General features: G+C 33.7%; 1 protein-coding gene across 6 annotated transcripts in view; it reads right to left on the bottom strand.

Annotated features, from left to right (window-relative positions):
- Window positions 1-14814, bottom strand: part of PDS5B (PDS5 cohesin associated factor B) — a 165522-nt gene that overhangs the window by 14096 nt on the left and 136612 nt on the right. For 4 of the 6 annotated variants that reach the window (XM_054701568.1, XM_054701565.1, XM_054701566.1 and 1 more), the window contains exons 25-31: window positions 9803-10007; window positions 7141-7255; window positions 5367-5499; window positions 4928-5047; window positions 3893-3955; window positions 3115-3260; window positions 1082-1187 (exon numbers count right to left, since the gene is read on the bottom strand). In XM_054701568.1, the coding sequence (XP_054557543.1) occupies window positions 1082-1187; window positions 3115-3260; window positions 3893-3955; window positions 4928-5047; window positions 5367-5499; window positions 7141-7255; window positions 9803-10007 (888 nt within the window). The remainder of the gene's footprint in view (window positions 1-1081; window positions 1188-3114; window positions 3261-3892; window positions 3956-4927; window positions 5048-5366; window positions 5500-7140; window positions 7256-9802; window positions 10008-14814) is intronic. The other 2 variants (XM_054701567.1, XM_037527149.2) reach the window with 1 other exon arrangement.

The raw sequence follows: 14814 nt of genomic DNA, 5'->3' as shown, positions 1-14814 counted from the left end.
TACCTTTTCCAATTCAAGGATTCTCTTCTATAAATCCAGATAACAGGATTCCTTTCTGGCTAAGCGATCAATTTTTAATTCTGGTTGGGTGAAATTTTTAAACAGCCAATAAAAATCAGAATTTAAAATTTTAAATGGAAAGAGAATTAATCTGGCAAAATAATTACTAAAGATATGTGAAAATAACTTAAACCTCTTGGTGTATGTAATGATGGTCCAGTGGAAGACAAATAGGAAAGTAATATTCAGAGAAAGTCAAGTTATTTATTACTAACCTTCCACCACTATTAATCCAGTAGATTCAAACACATTAACTTATGGTCATTATTTATCAAAAATATTAATCATTAGAAAAACAATAAAACAGCAGCATAAGCAATTCATTTTGGACAATTCACTTATTCTGATAGACCTTACCCAGTTAAGTATCCAGATTTTACAGATAAAAGAAACTGACTCAAAAGTCTCATCAACTGTTTATAGGGTTAACCTAGAAAATCAAAATACTCCCAATTTTAAGGCCATCAGGTTGTGTTTGAATGTATAACTATATTCTATACTTGCATTAAAAACTAACGAATTTGTCTTCTAAAGATAGATGCAAATTATGTCTATCATACAAGTTATTACTGCGAGTAAGACTTAAAAACGCAACAGGGACTTTACAAGAATTACAGCATTTCCTACTTTTACTAGCTGCTTATTTAAGTAATTAAATGCTCAAGAATCAATCAAAATGGAGGAGCTCTTAAGGACCCTCATTCTAGTGCCCTGCTCTAAAACTAAGTCTAAATTTATTGTGTTTTTAAAAAAGCAGAAGTAATTTGTTCTGAGTATGAAATTGGCATGTTTGATTTCAAAGATCTAAGAAATAAAGATTACTTATTTGAATGACAAGAAACACAAAAGACTCAATATACTGAAATAACAGGTGGAAGAGAAACTCAGATTTACAATTAAAACCATTGAAAGAAAATGAAATGCCAAATTTAAGAGTAACATTAACTTGTATCAGTGTAAAAATATGATTAAGAGTAAAATTATTATTAAAATTGTTATGAAATCAAACCAAGTATCTCACCCTTACAAGATCAGAGTCGTCTCTCTTGTCATTTTTTTTTCCTGGCAAAGGTGAAGACATGGTATAATCTTCATTTTCACTGTGATCCATTTCAGAACTATCAAGCCTTTGAATAGACATTTGCAATTGCTATTACAATCACAAAAGCATACAAGCCTTTTCTGTTCCCTAGTGTAGCTTTATAGCTTTACAAGAAAAAGTGTCACTCTTTTTCAAAAAGTATCAGCTGTAGCCTATCAAATTTAGCATTAATCAACAAGCAATGAAGCACATTAAATTTATTACAGGGGGGATTCCCTGGTCGCGCAGGGGTTAAAGTCTCAGCACTATCAAGCTATTCTCCAGCCACTGCAGCATGAATTTGATCCCTGGCCAGGAAGCTAACCCACATGGCACAGCAGACCTCTCCTATCTTGCCCACTGCTCCCCTCAGCAGTGTGTCTCAGTAGATTCACCTGTTCTGCTCCCCACGCTGTCTCTGGTGACTCCTCTCATCCTCACCTCTGGCCTACACCCCAGTTCTTGTATGCATAAATCAAAATAAAGTTTTAAAAAAATTTATTACAGGAAAATAAAAAAAATTACAAATTTAATTTTTCCCCTAAGTCTTTTTTTTTTTTTTTTTTTTTTTTTATATAGAGGCATGTTTTTTTTTTTTTTCTTTCTTTCTTTCTTTATTTGTTTGTTTTTGTTTATACATGCACTGGGTACAGTCAGAAGCGCGGGAGGGTGAGAGAATTCACCAGAGCCAGAGCAGGGAGCAGAGCAGGCAGAAGGACCGAAGTACACTGCTGAGGGGAGCAGCGGGCGGCAGGAGAGGTCTGCGCGCCATGTGGGACCCTCCTCTGGTGGCCGGGGAGCAGCCGGGGATCGAACCGTTGCCGCAGAGGCCGTGGGCAGCTTCGCAACCCAGCGCTCAACCGCTGCGCCACCGGGGAGGCCCTCCCCTAAGTCTTTTTAAAACCTAAATTCTATTTATTAGTGGGAACATAGAGCAAATCAGAACTTTTCTTGTTAACAAGTTGGGCTGGCCTAGCTTACAAATCTTCCCTGTTCCCTGCCTCTCTCTTATCCTCATTCCACATTTTTTTCTCTCTGTAGCATTTTACACCCTCTATCATACTACAGTTTCTATATTATTATAATTACTGGTTATCTTTCCCTGCAAGAATGTAACCATGGATCTTTTGTCAATTTTACTAATAAACACTTGGCTCAGTATCTGAAATAGAGTAGGTACTCAATAAATACTCAATAAATACCATTTATATACATTGCTGAACCCTAAATTTCAATCTCTGGCCCAGAAACCCAAGTTCTAGACTCACATATCCAATTGCCCACTAAACACTTCAATTGAGTTTCCAATGGCATCTCAACTTTAAAACAGACAAAACAGATGTTTGGACACGCTTCTTTTCCCAACTTGCACAAAATACCCATGCACGCACACACACACAGTTCCTTCACAATGCTTCTACATCATATAAAATGTCACCATATTTTAAACTCATGTACATGGTAAAAAAGAAATTCAAAGCATACCAGAGTATAAAGTGATCTCTCTACCAGATAACCATATTAAGATGTTGAGTGCTCTTCAAAACCTTTTTGTACATTAATAAGCAAATGAAAATACATCTCCAAAATGCAAAGATACCCTAACAGTGGTCTAATTCCTTGCCTTTTTCATTCAAAGTATTGTTATAACTCTTCCATACTAACTCATACCTCATCATTTTCAATGACTGTTTTCCATTTTGGATGTACAATAATTTGAGTTTTATAACTGCTAAACATTTAGGAACTAGCTATTGCCACCAACACAGCTTACCCCCACAAGTTAAAATAGGAAAGGCTAAAACAGAATACCAACTAAAATGAGTGAGCAAATAAATATAAACTTGCAAATAGTTAAAATGTTTAAATGGAATGTTCAAGTATGCATTAATTTCCATTCAGTGCGATTAAATGTCTTGGGTTACATTATTTTAGCTCTCATAGGCTTGTTGGAATCCTTAAATGTTACATACCTCCCTTTAATTCTTCCAGGAGAACTTGGATTTGAGCTGCTACTTGCATTGCTTACAGTTTCCATTCGTGAAGATTTTGTCTGAGACTGTTTGCCTGCTGATGAAAGTGGCTTATTAACAGCTCCTAGAACATTGGTTGTTTTTGGCTGGAAGGAAAAAAATATGTATCTCCTTTTATTTGATTAATGTCAAGAGAAATATAAAGAACCATATAAACAGTAATTTTACTATTGATGTAAACCAAAGGATTTACATACGAAACATGAAAAATGTGCCTATCTTTAAACAAAACAAAGATTATAAACGGAATTCACTTAAACAAATAAAAAATTACATAGACAGGCTAACAGCAAAATTTCTTAGTTAATGTAAGGAAAGGCTCACATAGAAAGTGAAAACAAGTGTGATATGTAGTCAACAATGAAAACAGATTATCAGGCTCTTGGTATGGAAGGACGTAAGATATCCTTTATAAGATTTTTTATATATAAGATTTTATCATGATATTACACTAGAATAGGATAGGATAAGATAGGATATTTAAGGACTAGGTGTCCACAGCTTTATTATAATCTAAAATATAAGTTCATGTATTTTAGTTCAGCCTGCACCTACATAATAAACACAACTATTTCCTACTAGTAAATGGGAAATACCTAATAATTATAATTTCTACCATGAGATTAAACAATTTCTAAATACAAATTAACATAATAATGCCACTAATCACACAAAAATAAACCACCACAAAGAAGTTAGAACAATTCCCAAAACATACTTTTCCAGGAGTAAAAAACGATTTCATTTCTGGAGGCAGATAATTTTTGGTGTTACTGAAGTTCTACAAGCAAGGGAAAAGATGTAGTTGGTAAATATTGAAACAATGTATCTACGAGGTGTTCAAAACTACAAAAATCATACAGTAAATTTTCTTTAAAATACAAAATAAAATACATCTTTATTTAGCTATATAATTAGTTGAAACACAGAATTTCAGTCATTAATTTTAAATATTATAATAAGCACAAACTAATCAAATACCACCTATAATAGTAACAAAAATATAAAGTTGAGCTCCAACATGCAAAAATTCTAAGAGCGCATCAGAAAACACAGGCTTCTATAAAAACACTCTCCAAGAAAAGATTATCCTAACTACACCAATGTGTATGCTTAGAGCAGTCCTTTTTATCTATTGGTTGAAACTACAAAGGATGTTCCAAATCTCCATACAATGGCAAGACCTTAACTGGTATTTTGCTGGGGGTGGGGAGGAGAGGATACTGGTTATTTTCATACTCTCAGTTATTTACTACTACATTATGAACCTCTAAGAGAAATTCTGGAAAACCCACCTTTTACATCTTATACAATAATTGAATTGAGAATGTTCTGAAACAATCTTGTGTTTCAGGGTCTTGGGCCTCTTCCATAGTTAGTTCGTTTCACTTCCTCATAACCAGTTATAAGTCTCAACTGAGGGTTAATAACTTTAGACAGCATTTTTACCCCAAATTCTCCTTCTCATTTTGGATGAATGGCTATTAAACTCACATATTTACATGTGTGATCATACTTTTGCTTTTTCTTGTAGACTGGGTATAAACCTTTGAAACAAACTAAATTATCTTAAATCTCTAAAACTTACGTATGTCCTTCAGTTTGGCCCATATTCTGTTCTTAAGCCACATTTTAAGACTCATGGCAACCTTTTCATGATATATGGGACAGTTCTTGATAACAATCCTTCCTGATCTTCCAACATCTTGAGAGTACTTTTTATTTCAACTTACACAAATTCTAAAATAACTACCTTATCAGGCTGGGTGAAAAAACGAGCTGGTAGTACCGGGTCTTTAGGAGATTCCAAACTGTATGTGGTGCTCTTTGACATGATGATATTCATGGCAACATCACACACAGTGTACAGTTTCTGCAATGGTATTTTAAAAAAATTAGATACTTAAGTTGTATCCTAAATTCTCTGAATTAGGAGTAATTTGAAAACATGAATTAGTGGGTTTTTTCCCAGTACAATAGTGTAAGTTAAAATGTTTACACTGACCATTCTTTATATTATTATTAGTTTACTGATAAAGACATTACTACTAATTCTGTATTAGTAATTTGATGTATGTCTAATAACTACTAGTAGAAAGAATGGTGTTTACAAACACTACAGAAGTTTCATACTCTACTCTCAAATGTTGAAAGTGACATGGAATCATAACGATTTATAAAGAATTACTTACTTCATTCATTTTTGCATCATCTGGTCCTTGGGCATCTTTTGTTTGTTTAATATTTTCTACCATCTTTCTGATAAATGCATGGCTGTTATTTTCATTTTTAGCCATCAATATTTCCAGAACAAACCAAAGACATCTTGAAAGCAAAAAAGAAAAATTAGCTGTTAAATACAAAAAAGCCAATGTCACAAATGCATATCATTTCAACAATGTAAGTAATCCCCCCTTCTCGAAGTCTAATTTTCCTACCGAAATAATTTAAAAAGGAATTTAAAGGGTGGAAAGAATGAAGTGATCTTAACCCTTTAACTATGACAGGGAGGGAAGACTGCCTAAAGGAATCACTAGAGCATAAAATAAAGCCTCAAATAATCAAGACTGACTATATCCCTGACTGAAAGCCTTTAAGAAAATATAACTTCCTTACTCAATAATTAAGAATTTATTTATCAAAAATTAGAGAGTAAGAAGTCATGGTTGAAAACTACACACACTATATTTGCTTAAGGAGAGAAAAATTAAAAGACAGTTTCAGTAGCTCAATTTTAGAGTTAGTTATATAAAATTCAGTCCAATTAAAAAAAAAACCAAAAGTGCTTTGTCTCTAGTCTTATACAGAAAAAAAGGAATACCTATAGCACCAAGAAGAAAAGCAATGGGATAAGAGAAGGGCAATGTAAAGTAAGGTATCATTCCAGAAGGGGAAAAAATATGTCAGATATAGGATAAATTCTTCTGGAGTGTATATAAGATAGAATGGAGACTACTCACTGATGTACAGGGACAATTTGGAAATACAATAAACAAAGTTTACCAACTTCTAAAACATACATCATCTATTTCAAAAAAATCAACATTCTCTGACAAAGAGGGGTGGCTAGTTTTCATTAGTTATAATCATTCTCACTCAGAATTCATTTTGGGAGAAATAATTTCTTTAATCTTAAAAAACAGAAATTGTGGCAGAAAGGAGATTTTCCCTTGCCATGAGAAGTTATCAGTAGTTTGATTTCATTTCTCCTGAGGGTCTCAAATATTTGACTATAAAATATTTAAGAATTAAGAAACCAAACGTTATTTTCCTTTAATAGGAAGCTAAAAGTATAATAATTTATTCAAAACCACAAAAATCATCCTTTATTATAACAGAATGTGGGCCAGGGTCTCCACCTGAAGAACTATGCTGGTCTTATAAAGGTTTCACAAAATATCATTATATTCTCCTTTTCCAAGCCCAAGCATATATACGCTTTCAGTCTCTGACAATAATATTTGAAAAAAATTACAACCATCATAAACTATAATTAAAGAATCAACAATAAAGTAGTAAAAGGAAGTAATTCCCTGGTTATCAATTTTGCCATTGTTAAATTAGACCATTCTCTCTTCCTTATAGAGGATGATAAATACCGCAAAGAAAATACCCTTATTATCTAAATTAAAGAGCATTCATTCATTTCATATGTAAATCTATAGTTTCCGATCAAAATAGGAAAAGATAAAAACTGAATGGAAACTTTTAATGAATTGTTTCAATAGAAAAGAAATGTCACACTTTTTTAGAAAGGCAATAGAGCAGTAGTACAATTATACTAAGCTGAGGTTTTGGGAAAATATTTAAGAAATGAAATATGAAAAGAAGAAAAAATAAATCATGAAAAGAATCTTAAATGCAAAAGGAATGAAATAAATCTAATTAATTATGAATGAGTCCATTATTATCAGGAAAGAGAAAAAACTTTGAGAAAATATGAAAATAGGATGACAAATGTCTTACTCTTTAACATCTTTAAGCTGTTCAATATCCTGTACTTTGACATAATCTGGGTCATGTGCCAAAAGGTGAATTGTGTATGGAACAACATACTCTGGAAGTAGAGACAATAATTTTTCTGAAAAAAAAGGGGAAAAAAGAAACATCCAGGTTAGAAAACCAAATTTACTCATTCATTGTTTGTCTATTTGCCTCTCTAATACTATACTTCCTGTATCCCAGTAGTTTACTACATTAAGGCTAGAAAAATATATATATATTGGAATACCCAGAGCTGAGGTACCTCATAAATTAAAGTTTATTCTTTCATCCATCATGTCCAATACTGAAATGCCCCCTAAATGCACCATGTACTAAGACTACAAAGATAAGTATTATAGTTTTCAAATACATATGGGAAAAGTAATCCAAACAAACTATGTCAAGACTAAGAGGCTTAAGAACTAATTTTCTTACTATAATAAGCAACCTCAACACTCTTATAAGCTGCTGGGCAAAATGAAAAAAACTAGTAAATCTTTCAAAGTTAGTTTGGCACGAAAATGGGAACTAAAGGTTGATAGTGTTTGTAACAGAAGAACAGATATAAAGGAGTAGACTTTAAAAGCTTCTGGGACATTTTCAATAATAAAGAAATATCACCTTACTTTACATTCAAGTACTTTTTTGTATTTTGACTGATTATCAGCATATTGTATTAGAGGTCAGAATGATAATCCCAACTAGCTTTATTAAAGGTAATTCAGAAGACTTAGGATTCATATTCTGAACATTCTGCCTATATTTCCTTTCAAAATAAAATTTCAAACCAATGTTCAACATGAAGGATAATAATCTATGTACGAAAAGACAAATTTTCTTTACTTCTATTGGTATTTTTAGGTAATACCAATTTCAAGGTAGATATAGAAGACAAAAAGTAACAAGGGCTCAAAATTCTGTTAAATTTAAATGAAAGTCTGTTAAATATTTACTAAGTGATTACTATTTTCTAGGCTTACTATTTTTATTGGGGCTTACTATTTTAAACAAAGATGAATAAGAGTAGAGAAAGAGTGAACTAAAACATAAACAGAAACAGAAGCTATACTTCAACGCAGAACTGCTATAAAAATAGCTAACAACTACTGAGCACTTTTATTGACCGTGCATTATACCAGATGCTTTATATGCATGACTCTTTAATACTCATAACAACTATAATAAATGAGTATAATTATACCAATTTTACAAATGAGGAAACTGAGACACATATTACTAAAATATCCTGCCCAAACACAACCATTAAATGGCAGAGGTGTGACTTGACTTCAGAGTCCTGACTTTTTTTCAAAGTAAGGAATGAAGAGAAAGAAAGAGGGTTACAGTGATACAGTAATAACAAAACTGTATCTTAAAAGACTCAAAATGGGTAAACATAGTCTTTAGCTTTCCTAGTTTGTCTGGAATGAGGAAGTGATTTCCAGGTAAGTGTTGACAACAGAGGAGAAAAGCTGTCAGCATAAATTTCAAATAGTGCAGAGGAAAAGGAACACAGAATTTATAGTTACAGAGAGAGCAGAGACAAAACTTAAAACTCAGGCTGGAGACAATCTATAACGGGCCATGCAGATGAGTTTCAACTTGATCCTAAGAGCAATGAAAAATCAACATGAATTTCAAGCAAGGAAGTGATACAATCCAATTTGCTTTAGAAGATAATTTTGATAGTTGTGTCGCACAGCTAGCGCTGGGTCAGAGATGGGGAAACATTTAGAATATGAAGGTAGTCAAGAGTGTATATAATACTCTAAGTGAAATACAGGAAGACAGAAGAGTTGAGAAGAGGTGAATTCAAGATATCCAGTGGAGGAATAAAAGGATTTCATTAACAATGAGAGGAAAAAAGAAGGTATAAGAAATGTCTCTGACTTCTGACTTGTTAACTGGACTAATTTTAATGTTGTTGAACAAGTTGTAGAAATCAAAAACACAAAACTAATTACATGAATGTGATAAAGTAAGCAGATTTAAAATACGCACACAAGCACCTGATATTCTATCAGTTACATGTGAGAACAATCTTTGAAGTTCTAAGATCTATAGTCTTTATTATAAATTAATACATTTTACTGCTCTAATAAAGGTACCTCCAATGTCACTATTTCCCTTGACCATTTAATCAGTTATAGAGAGAGATGTTGATTTAAATTTGCATTTGGGGCCTCCCTTGGTGGCACAGCAGTTGAGCGCTGGGCTACGAAGCTGCCCGCAACCTCTGCAGCGCTGGTTCAATCCCAGCCACCGGTGAGGGTACCACATGGCACAACAGACCTCTCCTGCTGCGCCCACTGTTCCCCTAAGCGGTGTATTTCGTCACTCTGCCTGTTCTGTTCCCTGCTCTGGCTCTGGGGAATTCTCTTACCCTCCCGCACTTCTGACTGTACCCGGTGCTTGTATGAATAAATAAATCAATCTTAAAATAAATAAATAAATAAATGTGCATTTGTATTTTTTAAATAACCTTTTAAAGGGGAAAGCTATTATTGAAAAAGTCATTTAGAATTTAATGAGTACCAATGAGAATATAATAAATAACAGTAGCATCATTTTGTGTTCCATAAATCTAAAATTGAAAGTCTGTTAAAACTGGAAAGTTTTACTTTTCACATTCTTATATGCTTACCACTAACAGCAGCATGCTGCTTCAGATACTCGCGTCTCACATTTATATTTTTTACAAGACACTGCCTGGCATGAGCTCTTCTCTCTTTTACAGGATCTTTTGCACAAAGTGCACAGATGGCCATATATTCAAGTGGAAGCCGTAATCGGGAAAGGCCTTTGTGAAGTTTCTGAGCAAATACTTGTCTTACTTGATAGCATTCATCCTGTGAAGACATAATTTTCCACGTATTATTCACCTGGCAGCAAAAGAGTAAAAAATAATTTGGGTACAAAATATGCTACATCAAGTAACCAAAAGGCTAAACAGACAAAATTTTATTTACAACCCATTTCTTCTGCTTACATGATTGAGATGCTGAGCCAAATTATTTTAAGACTGAGTGGCGTGTTCACCTGGGTTCTAATTATTACCATTTAACTGATGTTAGAAATCACTTAATGTACTTTTAGAACAAATAAAACAAGTAACTATAAATACATCATAACTTAAAAAAGGTATGAAAGTTTAAACACTCTCATATTAGGTTTCTTCATTTACTGAACAGGATAAAATTCTGTCTAATTTTATGTATTGTAATTCTATTATTTTAAAAAAAATCATCAGGATTAAAATGTAGAACTCTAAGAGCAAGAGTTACTAATCAACTTCAAAAACTCCAAACTATTTTAGTTCTGTATTAACCATCTGTTCATTACCACTGTGCCTGCTTTCCTACTCTTAAACCACCCACCTCCATTTTACTTTACGCCTCCTTATCCTTAGTGACAGTTCCTATTTCTTCCAGAAAGCACTGTGTAATCTTCTTATCCTGTATTCTCCTCTGTGCTTTAACACTCTATGCGTATCTTCACCATAACAAAATTAGTACACAGTATTATATGATTGGTGTATGTGTAAGCCTTAGCCATTGTTGCTCATTCCTTGAAGATAAGAACTATGTTTTTACTCATCTTTGTGCCTCTACACATAGTCTACAATATCTGGTACAATAAATTATCATTTTTTTTAAACTACAGGGAAAAGCTCAATATAACTTCTGAATGATATATATAACATACAAAGACCTTTAGAGTTACACCTTATCCTCTACCAGTTAACACAAGTTATGGTTTGTTCCATATTACTGGAACATTATGTATACTATTTCTTCTAGGAAAACATTAATTTCATTTTTCTTCAAAACCTATGTCATAACAACTCTAAATCCTTATTGTGTGTGTTTTCCATTGAATTGAACTCCAGTTTACTATAATATAAATAACTTTCTAAAAGATATTCTAGTTTTCTCAGAAATATTTCTATTATCTAACCTCACATTCAACAGAACAAAGTTAACGTAATTCACTCATCTCTCAGTATTACTCTCCAGGGAAAGAAAAGTCTTGATTATACAACTATTTATGAAAATACCCACTTAAAAACTACATAAAAGTTAACATCACAAATATGACCATGTCATTCAATACAAAACCTCCATTCAAATATCATTTAGATGTTTTACAATCTAAACCAAAACCATGCCTTTGTTCCTTTCTCAATAATCCTTCAGGACCCAACAATACAAAGGAAATTAATCACAAAGTCAATTTGAGACTCATGGCATTAAAAAAAAAAATCAAGTCATATTAAAATGATATTAAAGAGTAACTATCAAAGCAATTTAGAGAGTTGATGACAAAAAGAAAATGTGGGGCCTCCCCGGTGGCGCAGCGGTTGAGCGCTGGGTTGCGAAGCTGCCCGCGGCCTCTGCGGCGCCAGTTCGATCCCCGGCTACTCCCCAGACACCGGAGAAGGATCCCACATGGCGCGCAGACCTCTCCTGCCGCCCGCTGCTCCCCTCAGCAGTGTACTTCGGTCCTTCTGCCTGCTCTGCTCCCCGCTCTGGCTCTGGTGAGTTCTCTCACCCTCCCGCGCTTCTGACTGTACCCAGTGCATGTATAAACAAAACAAAAAAACAAACAAATAAATAAATAACATGCCTCTATGAAAAAAAAATTAAAAAAAAAAAAAGAAAATGTGACAACAGTGATGATATAATAGATATAGCAAAAGAATTAGCTAAATAAAGACTTAAAAGAGGTACTTCAGGGAACTGAGGAAATCTTTAATGTTTGCTTAACAAACATTGATTGTGTTATAAGAGTTAAATGTGAAGTGAATAATAATCTGTATCAGAAAAAAATACAACCTCAAAAAAACAAACACTTGACTCTTCCATGATTATGGTTATAACCAATAAGTGCTTCAATAGTAGGAAAAGATGGTGTTTAACACTAAAAATATTTCCCCCCAAGATAAAGTTCTAATCAAAGTTTATATTCACCACTACAAAATTAATTTTAAACTGTATCTTAAAGTAAATTCACTTTTTTGGCCTTTTCTAGTACAATTATTCTCAGAACTATTTCTACTACCTTGCAAATAGTTCAATTACTTTGTGTGCACTGCACTGTAGTATTTGAATAAGAACAAGTTTTGTGGAAACTGTATCTGAGTTTTGATTCGCAGAAATAGTTGGATTTGGATGTGTGGAAATGGGAGGAAGCAAACTACAAGCACATAAAATTGTTAGCTTCACTGAGAGCAGATAAAGAGCAGTGTAAAAAACAAGATTTTTAAATGCATATTTGGGTCCAAGTATTAGAAGATGTGATTTTTTTCTTTGAGTATAAATTCTTAAATATTTTTGACCACAGGAATAACATGATCAAAACTGTGATAGTGAAATTTATCTAATAGTAGAGAAATCCACAATAGTCTAAGTGAGAGCTAATGATGTTACAGCATTAAGAATGGTTAAGAAAGTATGAATAAAAAAGATGCACCACTAGATATCACAGGAAATAATTATCTGTACTTCTGCAGTGAGATATAAAGCCAACCAATAGTCAAATATAAATCATGCATTTAGGTCTAAGAAATGCCATTCAAACTTACTTAACACTTATTGAAACTGTACATGTCAGGAAAGAATTGAGAAAGACTATGAATTCAGTCTTAAATTCACAGAATTTAAATGTTTGAAATTTCTGGTTAACATTTGTTAGCGGGACCAAACTTGAAATGTTTCTAGTATAGGAGTCACCTATACAGAAAATAAGATGGCCAAAGAAGACTTTGTAAGTGGGAAAGCTGGTCATGGACAAATCCTCACAGAATATAGACATTTAAAGGGAAAGAGAGAATTATAACAAAAATCAAGAGACCAAAACCAAAAAAAAGAGCCACAAGAATACAGGTGCAATGAACTATGTCCAATGATGCAAAAAGGATGTGCACAATGAACATTAAGATCACTGGTTGGAAAACAAAAACAAACAATTACAAATCAGAGACACCCTGCAGGAGAGGAGGAGGAAGAGGGATCAGAGGGAGAGAGCAGGGGACGTGGTGATGGTGCACGGATGCATTGGTGAAGGAAATTCTATGGGGACCACACCTGAGGTGGGGGAGAAGCAAACATTGTTTAAAAATGAGCAATGATGTAAAAAATATGTAAAATAAATTAATTTTTAAAAAAATTTTAAAAATAAAAAAAAAATCACTGGTTGGAGGCTTTAATAGAGCATTTTTGAAAAAACAATGAAAGTAAATGCCAAAATGTGAGCAGAGAGGAGTGAAAAGATAAGAGGGTAAGAGAGACTCAGATTACTTTCTTAAGAGGTGGAGGTTTAAGAAGAAGACATAGGCATCTGGTTTAAAGAAATAGATTAAAGGCCTCCCTCGTGGCGCAAGGGGTTAAGCACCGCACTATGAAGCATCCATAGCTTCTGCAGCATGAGTTCGATCCCCAGCTGGCCAGGGAGCAACCCACATGGCGCAGCAGATCTCTCCTGCCTTGCCTGCTGCTCCTCTCAGCAGTGTACTTCAGTCAATCTGCCTATTCTGTTCCCCACTCTGTCTCTGGTGAATCCTCTCACCCCCCCACACCTCTGGCCTGTACCCCAGCTCTTGTATGCATAAATAAATTAATCTTTTTTTTAAAAAAAGAAAGAGATTAATTTGGGAAAATTCTCATTTACAGTGGGGTAACCTGGTATGTTTGCAGTGGTGAGATTAAGCTAATAATTAAACTTTAACCATTAACACATGTTCCACAGTTAACAGAATTCCAAAGCAATCTTAAAACTTAGGCAATCGTAACTTTCACCTTGGGAACTTGATGACTGAGATAGCAATATTACACAAATATTGTGCTACAAAAGAAAGTCTCTAGAATTTAAATGTCGGTGCTTTTTCACTCATTGTGGATATTTAATGGTCTGTATGAACTTATTATAGATAGTACATTTCAAACAAAGAGGATCTCTTTTTATGTATTTCCATACACTCTTCTTCTTATTTTACTTTTCACTTCCATACTAACAGCACCAATATCCTAAGAAATATCAGACCAAGAACCGATAAATCAACAGACTACAAGCATTATCAATTTGAAAAAGTAATTAAGCAGGTTTTCTTCCAGGAAAGTTAAAATATATGCTTCATAGTCTGATCCCTGATTTCCAGGGTCCTAGAAAGTCTATCAGGAGGGTAAAATAGGTCACCACTTGGTAAGTCCAGGACATTTTTGGACCCTTGACAAGGCAAGGAATTTATCCAGATACAGATACTGAAGCCAAAGTGTGATCGTGAGACTTTGGCATGGCTTCTGAGACAAGAGAACATTAAGAGATCAATCTGAGGTTTCTTATGAAAAGTTCCAGCAAAGCAGGTTAAGAATCTATATGGTTATTTCTGCACCTACTGTGCTTATGCAGGTCTAGTGTATTGGAACTAGATTTAATTTGAAAACTAATTCTACTGATTATTTGGCAGCATTGGAATGAAAGTAGACATGTTTACTGAAAAACATGTTTCTGTAATATACCTTTTAGTGGACATCAGATTCTTGTCCTCTTAATCATTTTCGGGTACTTATCCTTTACCTCTGTACTGGACTAAATCCTGAGTTTTTCTAAAATCTGCCTATGACTTTCCAAACTAACATTCCCAGGATTTTCTCTCCC

This window comes from Talpa occidentalis, unplaced genomic scaffold (assembly GCF_014898055.3).
Source record: "Talpa occidentalis isolate TD23 unplaced genomic scaffold, MPIMG_talOcc4v2.1 talOcc4.5, whole genome shotgun sequence".
Classification (NCBI taxonomy): domain Eukaryota; kingdom Metazoa; phylum Chordata; class Mammalia; order Eulipotyphla; family Talpidae; genus Talpa; species Talpa occidentalis.
The sequence above is the reverse complement of the archived record's forward strand: the minus strand, read 5'-3'. Positions and strand labels throughout refer to the sequence as shown.